Genomic DNA, 20661 nt, shown 5'->3' on the forward strand with positions numbered 1-20661 from the left:
CAGCAGTGCCAGGATAGAATATCCCCAAAGGTCAGAATTTGGACCTTGAAGACAATTTTCAGTCAAGCAGCAGGATGTTCTGCCTCACAGTTGTCAGACCCGAGTGTATGTACTTCCTTTGATGGGCTCAGATCCAGTGGTCTGGGGACTCTTGAACTGGATGCATGCACTCTGCAGTCTTTCCTCCTGTCGCAAAAGGTGATGGATTGCAGCTAGAGTAGTCTTGGCTTGCAGGAGGCGAGTAGATGCTGTGAGTCTTGTGGTTTGGTGGCTGGAGGCTTACTTGTTGCGGGGTGCAGGGCTGCTTGCTGTGATCACACAAACAGCAGGAGGTTGGCAGCTGCAGTAGGCAGAGAGCCCTGCCCTGCCTACCAGGATTTTTGCTTTAGGGGTGGTGCTACTAGTTTTCACCAGCAGTGTGCCACAAGGGCTAATCCTGAAGGCTGCAGCATGCTGTCATATCTGGTGCCCTGCAGGAAAGCAGTTCACCATGTGCTGGTCCCTGCCTGTTGCCTCCTGGCACTGGTTGTGTACCTGCCACCCAGGAGAGAGGAGGCTGGTTGTCTTGTCACACCTCTCTTTTAGCTTTGGGAATGACAGCAGAGATGTACTCTAGCTTGTCAGTCAACAAGATAGAATTGAAAATAAAAATAGCTGGCATACCTGCAATACAGGTGGCCAGCATGGGAGCATCTCCCACTTGCCTCTTGCCAGCAGCTGCCCATGGTGTGGGTGTGCCAGGGCTGGCTTGTGCCTGCTGTTTGGCCGGAAGGGTTTGTCATCTTTTCACTGTGTTCAAATGTTTACAAACCCAATCAAATCCAGGAAGTACCAGCAGCAGGTTCTTGCTGTGGTACAATCGGGGATGGGTGGTTGTCTGGGGAGTGGGTATTGCAGTGATGCTGAACATTGCCCAGGCTTCTGTGGGTGGTGTTTGTGGCAGTGCAGGCTGCAGCTCAGGGCCAGGCTACAGCCTCACTGCCAGCTGTAGAACACAGTGGAGATGGGATTGAGGTGTCGCCAGCCTTTCCAGCTATTCAGTGCTGCTGGTGCTGGGACAGAGTGGATGAAAGGGTCCCGAGGGCTCACATTTCCCATCTGAATATTTCATGAGAGCCTTGCAGATGGCTGCGACTGCTCCCACTGCCATGGCTGCCTCGCTGACCCTTTCTGTCCCCTCCCAGGACATGCTTATGCAGCTGGCGAAGGCGGTGGCCAACGCTGCCGCTGCGCTGGTGCTCAAAGCCAAGAACGTGGCTCAGAAAACAGAGGACACCGCGCTGCAGACACAGGTGATCGCAGCAGCCACCCAGTGCGCCCTCTCCACCTCCCAGCTGGTGGCCTGCACCAAGGTAAGCAGCAGGGTTAACCCTTGCCTCGGCATGGCTGTGAGCTTCACCTGGCTGGGGGGCAGCTTTGCAGCAGCGTCCTGGGTGTGCCAGGTCCACATGTCCTAAGGCAGGGCATTGGGAATCTGACACAGGAAGTGCAGGCTGCCTCTTTTTGGAGGCCCTGCCACTGTGCCCAAGCAATGACAATCCTCTTTGGAGGAGCAGAAGTTTGGGATAGCTCCTCAATGGAGCATACCACGCTTGCTGCCCAGCCTTTGTTCTCCCTTCCAGGTTGTGGCTCCTACAATCAGCTCCCCAGTTTGCCAGGAGCAGCTGATCGAGGCTGGCAAGTTGGTGGCCAAATCAGCTGAGGGCTGTGTGGAGGCCTCTAAGGCAGCCACCAGCGATGACCAGCTCCTGAAGCAGGTGGGGGTGGCAGCCACGGCTGTCACCCAGGCCCTGAATGACCTTCTGCAGCACATAAAGCAACATGCCTTGGGTGGGCAGCCCATCGGGCGCTACGACCAGGCCACTGACACCATCCTCAACGTCACTGAGAATATATTCAGCTCCATGGGCGATGCAGGTGAGAGTGAGACACCCAGGGCACAGCACAATGGATAGGGAGGTATCAGAGAGCCCTTGGGACCTGCTAACAGGCCACACTTCCATTCTATTCCAGGGGAAATGGTGCGTCAGGCTCGTATTCTGGCCCAGGCCACCTCTGACCTTGTCAATGCCATCAAAGCTGATGCTGAAGGAGAGACAGATCTGGAGAATTCACGCAAGCTTCTGAGTGCAGCCAAGATCCTGGCTGATGCCACTGCCAAGATGGTAGAGGCTGCAAAGGTCAGTGTGTGGGGAAGGGTGGATGCTGGCTTTGGCCCCAGGCCTGTCCAATGCTGTTGTCTCAGTGCTGGGTAGGGGATGAGCAGCAGTTCCCTGGGCAAGATCTTGCATTGAGCTAGGGACCTGTGGTGTGGACTCCTCGTAAAGGAGTTTCAGGAAGCTGTGGGTGGTAGCAGAGGAGCTGTTGTTGCTCCTGGATCTTCCAGAGAGGCTGTGAATATCTCCCAAGTACCATAAACAGGGCTGTCTTGTGGGGGTCAGAGCAGAGGTGCTGCTCCAGGAGGAAAAGGGACTCCATGGTCCTGAGAGGTGTGATGGGTTTTCTGTTTTCTCCAGGGAGCTGCAGCTCACCCGGACAGCGAGGAGCAGCAGCAGCGGCTGCGTGAGGCAGCGGAAGGGCTCCGCATGGCAACCAATGCTGCAGCCCAGAACGCCATCAAGAAGAAGCTTGTGCACAAGCTGGAGGTAAGATGCTGGGCAAGGACGTGCAAAGGGCAAGCAAGCACAGTCAGTGAGCAAGGCCTGTCCAGGAGCCCCCATACAACTCCTCTTTCCAGAGGGGTAAAGTCCTTTTCAAGTACAGTGTCCGTGCTGCATCACAGAGAGATCTCCCTTCCCTCGTGTGCCCTGTATTGTTTTGGGGTGCTGAGGATGCTTGGGTGCCACAGGAGTAGGCACAGGAGAAGGTGTTTGGGCCCTGGTCATGGCTGGGGGGCTCAGTACAGCGTGCCAGTGTTAACCTGTGCCTCCCTGTGCCAGCACGCAGCCAAGCAGGCCGCCGCCTCGGCCACGCAGACCATCGCCGCTGCGCAGCACGCCTCCTCCTCCAACAAGAACCCTGCTGCTCAGCAGCAGCTGGTGCAGAGCTGCAAGGTAAGGGCCTGGGCCTGATCCCAGCATCTCCTGGGGTCCTCACTTAGGTCCTGTAGGAGCTGGTCTTTCGATCACTGGTCCTGGGTTGAATCCATGTGTGATCCTCTCCAGTGACCCTGTTCTCTGGCAGGTGGTGGCAGAGCAGATTCCAATGCTGGTGCAAGGTGTGCGAGGAAGCCAGTCCCAGCCAGACAGCCCCAGCGCCCAGCTGGCTCTCATTGCTGCCAGCCAGAACTTCCTGCAGGTACCCGTGCTGCCCAGAGCCTCCCATGCCAGCTCTGGCATTACAGCTTTCCTACCGTTTCTGTCCCTTTTAAGATACTTGGAAATCTTCTGCACACAGGCAGCTGAGATGCTGCCTGTTTGTTCCCTTCTCATTGCTTTTTTTTCTGGCCCAACAGCCCGGTGGGAAGATGGTAGCTGCAGCCAAGGCCACTGTCCCCACCATAACGGACCAAGCCTCTGCTATGCAGCTCAGCCAGTGTGCCAAGAACCTGGCCGCAGCTCTGGCTGAGCTCCGCACAGCAGCCCAGAAGGTGAGAGGCTGAGTCCTGTCCTGCAGTGATGTGCAGAGCACTGGGGAATGGTGGGGACAGCCTGGTGGCAGGTTCTGGTCTCTGCCACAGCCTGGTGGGCTCAGGGGTCACCTGCTCACCTTCCCTTCTGCTCTATCACAGGCTCAAGAGGCCTGTGGACCCCTGGAGATAGACTCTGCACTGGGTCTGGTGCAGAGCCTGGAGAGGGACTTACAGGAAGCCAAGGCAGCTGCCCGTGATGGCAAGCTCAAGCCTCTTCCAGGAGAAACGGTGAGGGTGCAGGGAAGGGTAGATCAGGGTGGACTCTGGGGCAGTGGAGGTGCCAAAGGTGCAGCTCACCAGCCTGTCCCAACTTGGCCCCCCTGCAGATGGAGAAGTGTGCCCAGGACCTGGGGAACAGCACCAAAGCTGTCAGCTCTGCCATTGCTCACCTACTGGGAGAGGTGGCCCAGGGCAATGAGAACTACACAGGTACTGGCATCCACAACAGGGCTGGGGGAAGGGGCGCTGAGCTGACAGGCACTGACCTCTCCATCCCCCCAGGAATTGCTGCCCGGGAAGTGGCCCAGGCCCTGCGCTCACTCAGCCAGGCTGCCCGTGGTGTGGCAGCCAACACCTCCGACCCGCAGGCACAGAGTGCCATGCTGGAGTGTGCCAGTGATGTCATGGACAAAGCCAACAACCTCATCGAGGAGGCCCGGAAAGCAGTGGCCAAGCCTGGTGACCCAGAGAGCCAGCAGCGTCTGGCCCAGGTGGGGACAGCATGCCCTGTCAGGATGTAGGAAGCGTGTGGGGCTGGCTGGGAGGTGATGACCTCTCTTTGCTTCCCTGCAGGTGGCCAAGGCAGTGTCACAGGCCCTGAACCGCTGTGTTAACTGCCTGCCAGGGCAGCGGGACGTGGACGCTGCCATCCGCATGGTGGGAGAGGCCAGCAAGAGGCTGCTGTCAGATTCGGTGAGCTGAGCTGGGGCGGGAGGGGAAGGGCAAAATCTGGCAATGCAGGCTGGTCCAGCTGCATTGGGTTCCTCTTGCATGTCCCCAGGCATGTGCGAGACGTTCATCTGCCATCTCCACTCATCTCTCTGCCTCTCCTAACCTCTGTCCTTCCTTCCAGTTCCCTCCCAGCAGCAAGAGCTTCCAGGAAGCGCAGAGCCAGCTGAACCAGGCAGCAGCAGGGCTCAATCAGTCTGCCAACGAGCTGGTTCAGGCATCACGTGGCACCCCTCAAGACCTGGCCAAGTCCTCTGGCAAATTCGGACATGACTTCAATGAATTCCTGCAGGCAGGAGTGGAGATGGCCAGCCAGTCCCCGGTGAGAGGAAATGCCTGTTGGGGTATCCCGAATGAAGGGAGAGATTTGGGATATCTGAGAAGGTAGCTGACCAAGGCAGGGAGGCCAGGCAGTGGTGGTTAGGGTGGCTGTGGCCAATGGAGCCAGGGAGATGGGGACTGGAGCTGTGCAAAACCACAGCAACAGGGAGAAGGTGGCTTAGGTTAGTTTGGCAAGAATTCTTGTTGCCTTGCTGTTGATGGACAAGGTGGATGAAAGGAACTAGCTCAGCTTGAAAATCCCCAGAGAAGACCCAGGCTCGGTATGGACTTTAAACGGTGCTGCAGAAAACTTATATTGGCTCCTTGCAGAATAAGGAAGACCAGGCACAGGTGGTGTCGAACTTGAAGAGCATTTCCATGTCCTCCAGCAAGCTGCTGCTGGCTGCAAAGGCTCTCTCTGCTGACCCTGCTGCCCCCAACCTCAAGAATCAGCTGGCAGCAGCAGCACGGTAAGAGGAACTGCTCCCTGAGAGCTGCTGGCCATAGATAGTAGTGGCGTGGGTGGTGGGGCATGCATTGATCTGTGGATCTTTCTCCCATGTCCCTGGCAGGGCTGTGACTGACAGCATTAACCAGCTGATCACCATGTGCACCCAGCAGGCCCCAGGCCAGAAGGAGTGTGACAATGCCCTGCGAGAGCTGGAGGTAAGAAGCCACAAGGTACTGGAGGGGTTGAGATATTGGGTATGGGGGGAGCTGTACCCCACTGCAAGGAACAGGAGGGAATGAAGAGGAGGTGCAAGTGAAGGATGCAGAACTTTCCTTTGGGTGTGACACCTGTGTCCCTGCAGACGGTGAAGGAATTGTTGGAGAACCCCACCCAGACTGTCAATGACATGTCCTACTTCAACTGCCTTGACAGTGTCATGGAGAACTCCAAGGTAAGCCCTGAATGGAGGTTTGGGGAAGAACAGGGAGGGCTTGGGAAGGATATGGGAACAATGGGAAGGGTGATTCCTCCCCTACCAATGAAGCACAGTGCACTCTGATCCTGGGAGCACTGCAAGAGTCAGAGGTGGTCTCCATAATCAGTGTGTGGTGTGTCCTGCAGGTGCTGGGAGAGTCCATGGCTGGCATCTCCCAGAATGCCAAGAACAGCAAACTGCCCGAGTTTGGCGAGTCCATCAGTGCCGCCTCCAAAGCTCTCTGTGGGCTTACAGAGGCAGCTGCCCAGGTGAGACACACTCAGTCCCAGCCCTGAGCCTTACCCCAGGGGCACAGTTGTTCCATGCACCCCCACCCCTGCCTTTCCAAATAAGTGGGAGATGCTGCCAGTCTCCTCAGCAGCCCATGCTCTCTGTGGGCCTCCCTGCAGTGTGCAGGCTCTCACCACATCTCCCACGCTTCTAGGCTGCCTACCTTGTGGGGGTCTCAGACCCCAACAGCCAGGCTGGACAGCAGGGCTTGGTGGATCCTACTCAGTTTGCTAGAGCTAACCAAGCCATCCAGATGGCCTGCCAGAACCTGGTGGACCCTGCCTGTACTCAGTCCCAGGTGAGTTTGGCATGCAGTTCCATTACAGGCATTTGAGTGAATCCAAAGGAATATGAAGCTAGCTGGAAGTGCTGCATCCTAAGAGTTGGCCAAGATGATGGCTAGTGTCTCATCAGGCCCCATCAGTTGCACTGGGAACCAGCTGGCAGCTTTGGTGCAATGGTGACAGTCCAGATAGGGGGTTCTGTGGGCATGCAGGATCTTGGTGACCCTTCTTGGGTCCTAAAAGGGATGTCTGTGGTCGGAGGTGCTCTACAAAGGTTGGGTGAAGAGGGAGAGCTGTAGGAAAGTGGGTGAATCCTGCCTTACTCTGCTTTCCCCTGCAGGTGCTGTCAGCAGCCACCATCGTAGCAAAACACACGTCAGCCCTGTGCAACACGTGCCGCCTGGCGTCCTCCCGCACCGCCAATCCTGTGGCCAAGCGCCAGTTCGTCCAGTCGGCCAAGGAGGTGGCCAACAGCACTGCCAACCTGGTGAAGACCATCAAGGTGTGGAGCCCCCTCTGAGGCAGTGTGGTGGTGATGGGATTTGAGGTGCAGTGGGTGTTGGGTAACTGCTCTGGTCTCTCCACACCAGGCCCTGGACGGCGAGTTCAACGAAGAGAACCGGGAGCGGTGCCGTGCTGCCACCGCCCCTCTCATAGAGGCCGTGGATAACCTGACAGCCTTTGCTTCCAACCCAGAGTTTGCCACCGTTCCTGCTCAGATCAGCCCAGAGGTGGGATGGTGCTGGGACAGGGAGCATGGAGCCTGGCTGTGACAGCCTCTGCTCTGGGGTGGAAAGAAGCTGTGCCTTCCCTGAGCCTGGGGAGCCTGCACTGAGGGGGTGTGATAGCCTTGGGCTTTAAGGGTATGCTCCAGGGTAAGGGTCATGGGAGAGGGAGCAATTTCCCATGCACACTCCCTTACCTCACCTGTTGTCTCCCTGTGCAGGGGCGCAGAGCCATGGAGCCCATTGTCATTTCAGCCAAGACCATGCTGGAGAGCTCTGCTGGCCTCATCCAGACTGCTCGCTCTCTGGCTGTCAACCCCAAGGACCCACCACAGTGGTCAGTGCTTGCTGGCCACTCGCGCACAGTCTCAGATTCCATCAAGAAGCTGATCACCAACATGAGGTGAGCGGAGTCCTTCTGTGGCTGTGGCTCTGTCCCTGCTGGCACATACCTCTGCCCTGAGCAAGAATTCCTGGGGATGTTTTGGCTCATCATCTCCTTGGACACAGCTGGTGCAGGCAGGCAAGGGACGGGATGGAAGACACTGTCCCTTTGTCCTTCCTGGAAGCTGCTCCTCCAGTTCTCACAAGGGTTGATGGGAACACACGCTGATGTGCCCAGGCTCTATCACACTGGGTTGCCCCAAAGCCTGGGAGAGTGGTCTTGCCCCTCATCAGCACCAGCCGAGGCTGGGATTGAAGGGGTGGTGTAGCAGCTGCCAGTGCTTGGCTGATTCATCTGTCACTCAGGGACAAAGCTCCAGGACAGCGGGAGTGTGATGAGGCCATTGAGGTCCTGAACAGATGCCTGCGGGAGGTGGACCAGGCATCCCTCGCTGCCATCAGCCAGCAGCTGGCCCCCCGACAAGATATCTCCCAGGAGGTGGGTCAGGGGCATGCTGTGGGCAAACCTAAGGGACTGGGCATCCTTCCCCAGGCTCTCAGCAGCATGAAGGGAGCCCAGCCCTGCTGCAGCCTCATGCAATACCCTCTCTTTGCGCAGGCATTGCACAATCAGATGATCACAGCTGTCCAGGAGATCAGCAACCTGATCGAGCCTGTTGCTGCTGCGGCACGGGCCGAGGCCTCGCAGCTGGGGCACAAGGTAATGGGGGTGTGGCACTTGGTGCCTGGGGAGGACAGGTACAACGCAGCTGGGGCTGGAAGCTGCTGGTGCTGACACTGCTCTTCCTTAGGTGTCCCAGATGGCTCAGTATTTCGAGCCACTCATTATGGCAGCTGTCGGTGCTGCCTCCAAAACACCCAACCACCAGCAGCAGATGAACCTCCTGGACCAGACCAAAACACTGGCTGAATCCGCCTTGCAGATGCTGTACACAGCCAAGGAGGCTGGTGGGAACCCCAAGGTGAGTGGGAGGGGCAGGTGTCAGTGGCATGCCCTCCTTTGCATGTGGGTGCTGCACAGTGCACACACGTGTGCCTGACGGAAAACCCAGGGTCAGTGCGCAGCATCCCTGTTGGGAAGGGAACCACTGCTTGCCTTCCCTCATTCTGGCTTCTCCTTGCAGCAAGCTGCCCACACTCAGGAGGCTCTGGAAGAGGCTGTGCAAATGATGAAGGAAGCGGTGGAGGACCTGACCACCACCCTGAATGAGGCAGCCAGTGCTGCAGGTGTTGTGGGGGGCATGGTGGACTCCATCACCCAAGCCATCAACCAGGTGAGGGGAGCAAGGAGAGGACCTGGGCAGGGCTGGATGTGGGAGAGAGGAATAGTCAGGATCAAACCTTACCAGCTAAAGACCTTGTGGGTCAGAGCTGGAGCCAGAATCTCCTGGTGGTCTCTTGCAGCTGGACGAGGGGCCCATGGGCGAGCCAGAAGGTACCTTTGTGGATTACCAGACCACGATGGTGAAGACAGCCAAGGCTATTGCAGTGACTGTGCAGGAAATGGTGGGTGCAAGCAAGTCTGTCACTGTAGAATGCACTGCCTGCCACTGAGTCAGGCTACTGCCCTCCTTGCCCTGTCCAACTCCTCCTCTTCTTCCATCAACAGGTCACCAAATCTACCACCAACCCAGATGAGCTGGGCATACTGGCCAACCAACTCACCCATGACTACGGGCAGCTGGCACAAGAGGCCAAGCCAGCTGCCCTCACTGCTGAGAATGAGGAGGTGCGAGCCTGGGGGAAGTGCTGGAGTGTGGTGTGGAGCAGAGCAGGGACTGTTGGGGCGTGAGAACAGAGAGCAGGGACACTTGAACCTCCCATTGGAGCTGGGGGCAGGCAGTTTTCACACCTCCCCTGAAACGTGACATAGAAACAAGGAGCAAAGCTGTGTTTCCTTTTTCCTTCCCCTGAGTGGGAGGATTGGGAAAGAGGAGCTGGGTGGTGAGTGTTTCCCAGTGGGTATCACAGATGCAGGGCTTAGTTCCCTGCTGACTCTGTCACACACACATTTCTCTGCAGATCGGCTCCCACATCAAGCGTCGGGTGCAGGAGCTAGGGCATGGCTGTGCTGCCCTGGTCACCAAGGCTGGAGCCCTGCAGTGCAGCCCCAGCGATGCCTACACCAAGAAGGAGCTGATAGAGAGTGCACGCAAGGTTTCTGAGAAGGTAGGTGGTCGAGAGGTTGATGGTGAGGTGGGAGGGATACTGGATTCAGCCATGTGCCCTTGGAGCCACCACTCCAAGGGTGGTTTCCTGGTCCTGTTGGAATCTGTTGGCTCTCTTGGCCACACTCCCCCTGCTCAGCTGATGGGGTGGAGAATGGATCCCCCTCTGCAGACGCTGTAACAGCAGCTGGTGGGTGAGTGTGATGCCCAGGTGCTTCAGCCTGCGTGGGAAAACTGACCTACACACTGGTGGCAGGCCAGGGCTCTCCAGATCAGTTCTTGCAGAGTTGGGCAAAGCATTTGCAGCAATGCTTGCAGCTCATGCTCAGTGATCATTCTCCCCTTCACCTTTTGCTGGCATCTTGTCCATCAAGTCAATCTAAAGAGCACACTTCTGAAGAATAGATGAAAAAATGTGGGTTAAAAAGTCTAGTTGATATGGGTAGAGCAGCAGTGCTTGTAAGCAAAAACACAACAGTAAGCACTTGTCAGTTGTGCCTGGCATCTGCAAATCTTACTAATTTGAAAATTAGCTGAATCCAGCATCTCTTAGGCCACCAAACATGATAGGTGCAAGATAAAAATAAATAACTGGAAGCTAAGAAGGGCTGTGCCGACCAAAATATTCCCAGTTCCTCTGCTTGCTATGAAGCAGCTCCACTTTTGGGGGTGTTGGAGTTGTGTGGTGAGGGTTCCCTGAACCTGCTGTGCTCCCCCAGTCACTTTACTCTCACCCCACAGGTGTCTCATGTGCTGGCAGCTCTTCAGGCTGGGAACCGTGGGACACAAGCCTGCATCACAGCAGCCAGTGCTGTCTCTGGCATCATTGCTGACCTGGACACCACCATCATGTTTGCTACAGCAGGAACCCTCAACCGGGAGAACTCTGAGACCTTTGCTGACCACAGGTACCCAGGCACCCTGTGCAGCCTCTGATCAGCCAGAGACAGGGTGTCAAGCTCTGTCCCATGGTCTTTCTGAGCTGGGGACCGGCCCCAAGGACAGCTTCAAGCTCAGGTTGTGCTGGCTCAGTTTTCCAGCTTGTACATGGGAAAAGCAGGATCCACAGTCTCTCTGTACCCCAAGGACCATGTGTGCAGTAGAGAGCTGTGTCCTCCCTGACACACTTTTTCTCTCCAGGGAAGGCATCTTGAAAACAGCCAAAGCACTGGTGGAGGACACCAAGGTGTTGGTGCAGAACGCCACAGCCAGCCAGGAGAAGCTAGCCCAGGCTGCCCAGTCCTCTGTGTCCACCATCACCCGCCTGGCAGAGGTGGTGAAGCTGGGTGCTGCCAGCCTGGGATCTGAAGACCCAGAAACCCAGGTATGATTGGGTGTGTGGGCTGAGTGAAGGCTGCTGGTAGCTTGTTTGGAGGGGTTGAGGGATGCAGATGTCATGTGGTGCTCAGGCTGGATTCCCAGAGCTGGGGACACGGGGTTGGGCTTTGGTTGGTGCTGGCTGAGCAGGACTCCCTGTGTGCCCTGTGGTGCCCCAATCTTTCACTGCTGGGCCACACCACCCCCAGCCTAAGTGTGACTTTAGCTCAGCCATTCCCCTGATCTTGCTGTCTCCAGGTTGTCCTGATCAATGCTGTGAAGGATGTGGCCAAGGCCCTTGGAGACCTGATTGGTGCCACCAAAGCAGCTGCTGGCAAAGCTGGAGATGACCCTGCTGTCTACCAGCTGAAGAACTCTGCTAAGGTCTGTGCTGGTTGTGATGGGAGGAAGGGGAGGAGGCAGTGGGGCTGGAGAAAGAGAAGGGTTTTTTTCTGCCCATATGAGTACAGGAACACAACTGGGGTGCAGTCACGACAAAAGAGTAGGAAGGGACATATAAAAGGTGGAACACAGCTTGCAGAGGAGCAATTGAGGCAGTTTGAATGCAGTATGGGTCAGTTTTGAACCAACCCACAGGGGAAGGACGGGTGCTGGCAACAGGCCAGAGCTTGTGTGGGGATTCACCTGGTGCTCTCTCTCCTTCCATAGGTGATGGTGACAAACGTCACATCCTTGCTGAAGACAGTGAAGGCTGTTGAGGACGAGGCCACGAAGGGGACACGGGCCCTGGAGGCCACCATCGAGCACATTCGCCAGGAGCTGGCGGTGAGTACGGCCACGGGGCTGTGGCTGCCACGCTGCTCGCCTGCCGCCCTGCCGCTCACTGCTGCCCCTCGCCTTGCAGGTCTTCTCCTCCCCGGTGCCTCCTGCCAAGGTCTCCACCCCAGAGGACTTCATCCGCATGACGAAAGGCATCACGATGGCCACGGCCAAAGCGGTGGCCGCTGGCAACTCGTGCCGGCAGGAGGATGTCATCGCCACGGCCAATCTGAGCCGCCGGGCCATCGCAGACATGCTGCGCTCCTGCAAGGTGGGGCAGGCAGTGGGTGTGGATCTCTAGCAAGGATTTGTGGGTGGAGGGGGATGGTGCTGGATGTGAATAGGGGTTTCCCTGTGTCCGGCTTGCAGGAAGCAGCTTACCACCCGGAGGTGAGCGGGGACGTGCGGCAGCGGGCGCTGCGCTTCGGCAAGGAGTGTGCTGATGGCTACCTGGAGCTGCTGGAGCATGTGCTGGTGGTGAGTGTCCCCACTCCGGTTCCCAGGGTGGGCAGAGGCTACCGTGGATTGCCTGGGTGTTCCCCTGCTCCCCAGTGTCCTCTGGGCTCTTCACCTCTTCCCACTGAGCCCTTTGCACAGCCCACATTGCTGCCTGTGCTGGCACAGCATGTGTCCATGCCCCTGCCATGGAAGCAGATGTCAGAGAGCTCAACAGGCTCTAAGAAAGGTATTTTGCTAACAACAGATGGAGATTAACTGACTGCAAACAGATGGAGGCTGGAAATCAATAACATGGTAGCATAATCTTGTAAAAACACAGCTTCCAGTAAAAGTGATAGGAATAATAGACCTCAGGCAGTGGGAAAACAAAGTGTCATGCCCACAGCACTATGTGTGGGAGATGGACAGTGCCTGCCATAACAAAGATAATGACTAGAAGCACCCACTGCACCCTTTTGATCCACTCTCCCTCTGATTGAGTCCTCCCAAGGACTTCAGCTGCAACATTAGTTTACAAGAAGTAAATTAAGCCTCTAGCATGGTAGGAAAGATCCAGTGAAGTCATTCCAAGAGTTTGCATTCTTGGCAAGACCACAGAAGTGGAGTCAGGGGCACTGTGGGGATGTGTGCACTCAACTCGTGGTGCTGTGAGATCTCTCAAACAGGACAAAGACTGACAGTGATTCAGCTCCGTGTCAAGGTTGCACTAAGCTGGTTAGTGACAGTCTGCTGTCTGGGATCACCAGCTACAAAGTGGTGGAGCCTAAACTGTGGTTTCCTGCAGGGAAAACCCCCTTCGGCAGAGGGTAACCAGCACTGGCAGCAGCAGAGGGAGGTGGGCAGGAATCGATGGCTAGAAATCAAAGCTGTGCAGAGGAGAAGTCAAAGGGTGGCTTTACTAAAGGGAGGCAACCACTGGGGTACAGTTCCAAGGGGAGCAGTGAGTTTTCCATCCTCTGCATCTGGATCAAATGTCTGCCTGGAAGATGCTTCAGGCACACATGAATCATGGCAGCCAAGGCTGGAGTGCTGAGTAGAAATTCTCTGGCTGACCTGTTGTTAGCAGATGATTAGGCTAATGACTTAGTGTGGCAGTGCCCGAGGTCAGCCTACTTGCAGGAACACGCCATTCCCCTGTATTTTGGGTGTTACCATCCTGCTGCCGTGCAATGTTTTGACTATCATACATTGGAACATCCTTAAAAATGTTCACTGGAGGTGCCTCTTAGTAAGCTTGTAGCCTCCGGGGTGCCTTCAGCTCCAGACAGAGATCTTTTAGCAGTTTTAAACACGTTGTCAGAGCAGACAGCAGACTTAATAATAAGGCATTTAGACTAGATATGCTCATGAGGGCAAACCAGCCATCACTGTGTGCCATCAGCCTGAGTACTCTGAGCCTCACGCCGCTCTGGTGACTCTGCTGGGATGGCCCAGCACAAGGCCAGGAAAAAGCCATTACTCACTTCAGTCTCCACAGCACTGTGGTCTGCGAAGCAGAGGCAGGAGTGAAGCTCATGGGTCCTGTTTATCAAAGGACAGCAGGTTCCTGGGAAACCACAAGCAGGAAGGATCTAGGGGAATGGGAGGGGAGATGGCAGATGGCAGATGGGGTGCTGCCTCATTCCCCAGCAGCAGCAAGGTCATTGCTGTACACTTTGTCCCCAAGGGAACCAGGGCCTTCTGCAGAGCATGAACAAGTATGGTTAGGGTTCAAGAATAAGGGTTATTTGTCTCAGGCTGGAAAACATGGCTCCCGGCAGAGGAGTGAGAAAGCCTGCATATTTCACTGGGGAGGGGTAGGAATTTGAACCTCCATGGGGACTTGGTATTTGGTAACAATAGGTCTCTCCCTCCAAAAGCAGAGAGATTCCGTGGCTCAAAACTGCAGTGAAGCAATTCAGGGTGGGGAGAAGTAAGGTGCAAAGGGTGTGAGGAGGAGAGTGGATCCATGGCTACTCTGAGTGTAGGTGGCTCTTCTGGCTGTGGGAGCCTCATCCAGGTGCCCTGTCTTGCCTGGCCCTGTGAGGCTGAAGTAAGAGCTAATACTGGCAGCACAGCTCCCCACCCAGGATCTCTGATCCTTTGTTCCCACTTCTCCTGGCTGCCCTTCAGCCCTCACCAAAAAGCACCCACCTCCCCTACCCTCCCCTGTCTCCCCTCATTCTGGCTGGGGTGCTCACTGCTTTCTTTTCTCTCTTCTCCCTCCTCTCTGTCAGCCGGTGAGTAAGGCAACACTGGGGTGCCTGCTGGTCTCTAACCTCAGCATGAGCCTTGCTCATGGCGTGTCTGTGTGCCCAGCCCAGTGCTGGGGTGGGACTTGGGTGTGTCCACAGGGACCCTGGGGTCCTTGTGTTTGTGTTTGTGTACTCACCCCTGCTCTAGCTGCTGTCTGGTGCAAGTTGGGCCAGCAGCGAGCTCTGCTTGTGCATACAGACCCTGTGTGCGTGCACACGTGTGCTGTGGTGTGTGCATGTGTCCCTCCAACCCAGGGGAGGACCCCTAGGGCACTGCCTGCCACCTCATCCTGATGGGGCCAGCCCTCCTCGGCTGGGATGTCACTCCAGGGTATGCCCCTTTGCCCAGCTTGTGTTTGCAAACAAACCTCCAAAATGGGGACACTGCTTTTGGAGGTATGCTTCTGGAACTTGAAATGATTTGCAGGGGAGAAATTTTGGTGTGGGTAGCTGCTGAGTGCAGAAAGGCTTGTGGTGAGGGTCTTGTGTCTGTAAGATGTCCCAGAATCTGTGGATGCAGGAGGGCCCTGGGGAAGCTTATCCTATCCTGGGGATGAGATAAAAATAGAATAGCCAGACTGACTTGAGAAAGCATCTCCAACAGTGCCTGACATGTACACATGTGGGAGGGGGCTGGGGGATGCCACCCTACTTCCCGGGGAAGCACACCCCAAACAGCCCTATGAAGTTCCCCTTCTCCAGGTGCTTACATCTGCTCCTTCCCCCCAGATCCTGCAGAAGCCGACCCACGAGCTGAAGCAGCAGCTGGCAGGCTACTCCAAGCGCGTGGCCAGCTCTGTCACTGAGCTCATCCAGGCAGCCGAGGCCATGAAAGGTAAGGAAAGATCCAGCTCAGAGGGACATAACCAAGGGCTGGGATTAGAGTGAAAGGCTCAGCAGCTCCTGGAGGAGGCAGGGAAACTCAGATATGAGATGTATATAGGTGTGACGTGCCTGGCTTCCCGGTGTTCCTAGGGACGGAGTGGGTTGACCCAGAGGACCCCACTGTCATCGCTGAGAATGAGCTGCTGGGGGCAGCAGCTGCCATTGAGGCCGCAGCCAAGAAGCTGGAGCAGCTGAAACCAAGAGCCAAGCCCAAGGTAGTAGTGCTGAGCCTTGTCTGACCTTCGTGCTCAGTGTGGGCTGGGCTGGGGCTCCTCTGCCGGTGCTTTAGCCAGGTTTGAAAGCCTATCTGACATCTGGTCCCTTTTCCTGTACTCCTGCTACCTCCCACATCCCCAGCGGAACTTCCCTTGGGTAGCCCATGCCCTGCTGCACTCCACAGCCCTTAATCCAGCTTTATATGTTTGGCCTCAGCCCCCTGTAGCCATCCTCCTGTTCTACTCCATCTGTCCCAGCACTCCTGCTTGGGACTCACACTCTGCTTTTGCCCACAGCAAGCAGACGAGAGCCTGAACTTTGAGGAGCAGATCCTGGAAGCTGCCAAATCCATTGCTGCAGCCACAAGTGCCCTGGTGAAGGCAGCCTCAGCAGCCCAGCGGGAACTAGTGGCCCAAGGAAAAGTAAGGCTGTAAGAGGGGAAGAAGAAAATGTAGAGAAGGGTTCTCCCTTCTTCTGTGGCTGCTTGTTACCCTCATGCCTGTGACAAGAGGTGTGCAGGGTGGTGACCCTTACTCCTCCCCTCCTTCTTCACAGGTGGGTGCCATCCCAGCCAACGCAGTGGATGATGGACAGTGGTCCCAGGGTCTCATTTCAGCCGTGAGTATCAAGGTCATGCCAAGGGGTTGAGGGGGAAACTTCCCTCTTGACTCCTGCTGCAAACACGAGGATGTTCTGCCCTTTTCTTTGCCATCAGTGGAAGAAGCAGCCACGCTTCTTCCTCCCTCTCCCACATGCTGTGGAAGGTGGTTCTTCCCATCCCATGCCCCACAGCCTCCCTGGAGCCGATCAGGGCTCCTGTACCTCCCCTGACAGCCTCTCTTGCCACAGGCACGCATGGTGGCTGCTGCCACCAACAACCTGTGCGAAGCCGCCAACGCCGCAGTGCAGGGCCACGCCAGTGAGGAGAAGCTCATCTCCTCTGCCAAGCAGGTGGCTGCTTCCACAGCCCAGCTCCTGGTGGCCTGCAAGGTGAAGGCTGACCATGACTCGGAGGCCATGAAGCGGCTCCAGGTGAGTCCCTCTTCTGCCCCTGTTGTTTGAAGGGTGGCTGGGAGGGCACGTGGGTGCTTTGCAGGGCTCACGCTCTCTGCCTGTAGGCCATCAGTGGGAAGTTCATTGGAACACAGGCTCCAGGTTGCTTGGATTTCACTGCTAGCTGTGTGCCAGGCATGTGAGTGATGCTGGGCTGCTCAGCCTGGCAGCATTCAGGAACAACGCCCTGGCACAGGAATACCTGAAATGGGTACACTTCCTCTGGCATTCAAGAGGTTAATGTGTGGGGGGCATGTTCTGTAGCACCGTTAATCCCCAGAGGCCATGGCACACATGAGGTTAATGCCCATGTGTTGGGGGGTTAACACGGGATCTCAGCACTGGAGCCAAGGGCTGGGGAGAGGCAGCAGGGCTGCCTCCCAGTCCCTGCCCTGCTGCTCAGAGAGGAGCCAGAGCCTGGCTGGGAGCAGAAGCGCCTGAAATGGTCATGAGCGGGTGACAAGGCAGCGAGCCATGTAAAGGAATCCCTGCCTGCAGCTCCCAGCTCTCCTGGCTGCCAGTCCTGCCTGCTGCCCAGCCTGGGGCAGGAGTTCCTTCACACCCCTGGACAGCAGTCATACTCTGGGGCTGTGACTCACACAGATGCTTTCCTCCTTCCTGCTGCAGGCCGCTGGAAATGCCGTGAAGAGGGCATCAGACAATCTGGTGAAGGCAGCGCAGAAGGCAGCTGCCTTCCAGGACCATGATGAAACGGTGGTGGTGAAGGAGAAGATGGTCGGAGGAATTGCACAGGTGAGGAGTGAGGCTGCTCAGGGCAGGAGCAGCTCTAGGTGCCACCACAACTTGTGTGTGCCAGTCCCAGAAGCATGTCCTAGAAAGCAGGCACAGGTCATGTCTTGAGAGCCTCACAAAAATGCTGTGAGTGCATCCATCCCACTGTATCACTGCAATGGGCCCCCAGCTGGGTAATAATTGGCACAGACTCCATGTATTACAGAAGACTGATTAATATATCTTTATTAAGAAACCCATACTTTTATACCTTAGTTCACTACAGGTGTAGTTGATTGGTCCTTTAGTCCAAACACCATCACCATTGGCTAATTAAGAAACCACCCTCTGGTAAACAAATCTCCATAACACATTCCACATGTTCACAATACCAGGTGCAGCAAGTTAAGAATTGTTTCTTGTTCTTTTCTCTGATCTTCTCACAAACAATGCCTGGGAAAGTTGTGTTTTGCTCTGTGGCCAGAGAGCTGCTGCCACACCACTGAGCACCAGGTAAACAATGAGGCCTCACCTTATCCCACCACAAGCAGCTGTGGGTGATGGTGCATGCTCCCAGGAGTGTAAAGCCCTGGCTGCTCCTAGGTGCAGAGCCCACAGTATCCTTTGTGACACAAGAAAAAGCAGAGCAGTGGGTAGAGGGCGAGATCTGCCTAGTGTGGGGTGTCGCAGTGCTGGCTCCCTGCAGCTGAGAGTCTCTGCACAGCACATGGGGCAGAGCCCAGAAGCTCTGCTGTTCTGCTTTATGTCCAGAGTACCGTGCTCCCGCCCAGGGACAAACAGTCCCCATGCCCAGTGAGGCAGTGGCTGTGATGGGAGGGAAGCAGCAGCCAGAGAACGCAGCTCTGGGGTTGACACTGCTGTGACAGAGGCTCTGGCCATCCCTGTGGCAGGCAGTTGTGACCTCGGGGCTCTCTCCTGGCAGATTATCGCCGCCCAGGAGGAGATGCTGCGCAAGGAGCGCGAGCTGGAGGAGGCGCGGAAGAAGCTGGCAATGATCCGGCAGCAGCAGTACAAGTTCCTGCCCTCGGAGCTGCGGGACGAGGAGCAGAACTGAGCCGCACGCCCTCCGCTCGCCGCACAGACTGCCGCCTGCCCACCTGCCTGCTCCTATTTAAGACGACCCGCCACAAGCAAAGGGCTGTCTGGGCTAGACCAGAGCTCTGCCCGCACCCAGAGCAACGGGACTAACTCAGCTGCCCCTCCAAGCCGGTGCTGCACCAGCAACTCCGCTTTGCTGCCCAGCCCACCTTCCCATGCACACCCAAGGCACAATCAGAGCGCTCGGAGGGACTCGGTTGGGGTGGGAGCCGGGGCTGCACTGGCTCAGGGCTCACCCGCCAGCCCCGGGGTGCGGGCCCACAGAGCTCTCCACTGCAAGGGGATATTTACTTGTGCCTTCTTCCTTCCCTCTTGTGCCCCTTTTTTCTCTCCTCCACGCGGGATGGGGACAGGCAGGTGGCTTGCCCTCTCCTGTGCGATGGTGTGCAGGGAGCAGCCGCCCCTTGCTAAGCTCTCGCGTGGAACTGCCTTTCACCTCCAATGCCTTATTGCTGGCTGAATCTTCCTCTGCAGCTCTGGAAGGCCCTGAGTCTACCCCATGAGTATCTTCTTCAGCCCAGGCCCCTCTGTGGAGCAGCGGGGCTGGAAGCCACAGTGCCTCCACTCAGGATGGGGGATGATGTGATGAATTCACCCCCCCAGAGCTGTTTTTTGCCTTCCTGCAGGGCTTCCCCCTGACTGCGGCCCCAGCCAGCTCTGCCTTCCTCCTTCTTCCCAAGTGCCTGCATTGTTTTCCAAGATCTGCAGTATTTTTGTAACTTTTCCATTTCTCTAGTATTGAGCCTGCAGCTTCCAAAGTTCATTTATTTCCCTGCCTGCTCATGCCCTGCACACTAACACCCGGCTCTCGCCGGGGTCCCGTAGCCCAGCATCCCACCCCTCCTTGGCTCCGGGACCCCTGTCCCTTCCCCTTTGCACTCGCTGAGGCTTCTCTCACCATTTTGATACTTTAAGCATCCCATATTAGAGATGGAAGGAAACCAGCTCTCCCTAAGCCTCCGGGGTGGGGTGGGGGATGCCAGTGTCTCCTCAGAAAGACGCACTCAACAATAAAATCTGGTTTTCCTGCTTTATTGCCAGCTGGGTATCAATGGGCCTCTCCAGGAGAAGGGGAGGGCAGGGGGGCCTGGGCGCCTTCCCTCCCGGCAGAGGGAGGGGGGAGTGTACCACGGGTGCTTATACAGCATGGAAAATATTTGAGGCACGTCCAGCCCCAGGCACCCGGCAGGCCGGACCCCCGCTGCCAGCCATGTGCTGGCCTCGCAGGTGCTGCCGGGGGGCCACCACTGCAGGAGGGGATCTTGGGGATTTTGTTTCTTGGGGATTTGGGCTTCAGGGAAGGCAGGGGGGCTGTTTGTGTGTGGAGCTCAGCTCCTGGCCCCATTCCTGCTACCAGCCAAATACACTCCTGGGTAGGGTGCGATAGGGGTGCGGGTGGGGTGACTCCCACCCCACAGTCACTGGTGGGCCATCAGTGGGGAAGCAACAGTCTGTTGTGGTGTGGGTCTGGGAATGTGGCCGGAGCCTTCCCGGCTGCCAGCGTTGATCTCACGCCCCGAAATAGCCCCCCAGAGCCAACCTGTGCGGGCAGCAGCTGCCCCAGCGTGTCCCCACCTGTTCCCACCCTGTCACTCAGCAGGGATTTGGGGGGCCTAAGCAGTGGCAGGGCAGGCAGAGGTGATGTGGGGTGCAACAGGGACGTTGCAGGGTGCAACAGGGGCACGGGCAGGTTGGCACGTGTCCTTTGCCTCTGGGGCTGTTCCTGGTGGTGTGAGCTACAAGCATCAGTGGCAAGGGCAGCATCCTGCAGTATCCCAGACAGCAAACCCCGTCCCCCTGTGGTCACGTCCCTGGGGGTGTGGAGGGGCTGTTTCTCCTAAGACACTTACCCCTGGCCAGGCTCCAGGGCGGATTTGTGGCTCTCACAGGCATCCCAGTCCTCCCAGCTGTCCCCTGACAATCTGCACTGGCCTGACCCAGGCTCTCACCCAGGTACCAGCTTGGACATGGGGCCCTTTGGAGTGCCCAGCAAGGACAGTGAGCGGGCACAGCGTGGCAGCAGCTCTGGCCTCATCCTGGCATCCTGGGGAGACGGGAGCTCCAGCACTCCCTGCACAGGGCTGTAAGCATATCCACTGCTGTGTCCTCCAGCTTGGGTACAAGCAAGAGGTGGTGGCATAAATCCCAGGGGAGGGACATGGGGGTG

General features: G+C 56.9%; 1 protein-coding gene across 3 annotated transcripts in view; it reads left to right on the forward strand.

Moving 5' to 3' along the window:
• TLN1 (talin 1) overlaps positions 1–19524 on the forward strand; it is a 34718-nt gene extending 15194 nt beyond the window's left edge. For all 3 annotated transcript variants that reach the window (XM_064405586.1, XM_064405588.1, XM_064405587.1), the window contains 40 exons: positions 1185–1352; positions 1623–1917; positions 2014–2180; positions 2517–2645; positions 2940–3053; positions 3184–3297; positions 3455–3589; positions 3731–3859; positions 3958–4060; positions 4133–4341; positions 4424–4543; positions 4704–4901; positions 5231–5370; positions 5473–5566; positions 5713–5802; positions 5973–6095; positions 6272–6415; positions 6742–6903; positions 6992–7132; positions 7348–7529; positions 7877–8009; positions 8130–8231; positions 8323–8493; positions 8656–8805; positions 8936–9037; positions 9141–9260; positions 9554–9700; positions 10441–10607; positions 10840–11023; positions 11275–11400; positions 11686–11802; positions 11882–12067; positions 12166–12273; positions 15219–15324; positions 15465–15589; positions 15887–16012; positions 16146–16208; positions 16440–16622; positions 17271–17396; positions 18319–19524. In XM_064405586.1, the coding sequence (XP_064261656.1) occupies positions 1185–1352; positions 1623–1917; positions 2014–2180; positions 2517–2645; positions 2940–3053; positions 3184–3297; positions 3455–3589; positions 3731–3859; positions 3958–4060; positions 4133–4341; positions 4424–4543; positions 4704–4901; positions 5231–5370; positions 5473–5566; positions 5713–5802; positions 5973–6095; positions 6272–6415; positions 6742–6903; positions 6992–7132; positions 7348–7529; positions 7877–8009; positions 8130–8231; positions 8323–8493; positions 8656–8805; positions 8936–9037; positions 9141–9260; positions 9554–9700; positions 10441–10607; positions 10840–11023; positions 11275–11400; positions 11686–11802; positions 11882–12067; positions 12166–12273; positions 15219–15324; positions 15465–15589; positions 15887–16012; positions 16146–16208; positions 16440–16622; positions 17271–17396; positions 18319–18450 (5631 nt within the window). In that variant the 3' untranslated portion in view covers positions 18451–19524. The remainder of the gene's footprint in view (positions 1–1184; positions 1353–1622; positions 1918–2013; positions 2181–2516; positions 2646–2939; positions 3054–3183; positions 3298–3454; positions 3590–3730; positions 3860–3957; positions 4061–4132; positions 4342–4423; positions 4544–4703; positions 4902–5230; positions 5371–5472; positions 5567–5712; positions 5803–5972; positions 6096–6271; positions 6416–6741; positions 6904–6991; positions 7133–7347; positions 7530–7876; positions 8010–8129; positions 8232–8322; positions 8494–8655; positions 8806–8935; positions 9038–9140; positions 9261–9553; positions 9701–10440; positions 10608–10839; positions 11024–11274; positions 11401–11685; positions 11803–11881; positions 12068–12165; positions 12274–15218; positions 15325–15464; positions 15590–15886; positions 16013–16145; positions 16209–16439; positions 16623–17270; positions 17397–18318) is intronic.
• The last annotated feature ends 1137 nt before the right edge of the window (positions 19525–20661 follow it).

This window comes from Passer domesticus, chromosome Z, assembly GCF_036417665.1.
Source record: "Passer domesticus isolate bPasDom1 chromosome Z, bPasDom1.hap1, whole genome shotgun sequence".
Classification (NCBI taxonomy): Eukaryota; Metazoa; Chordata; class Aves; order Passeriformes; family Passeridae; genus Passer; species Passer domesticus.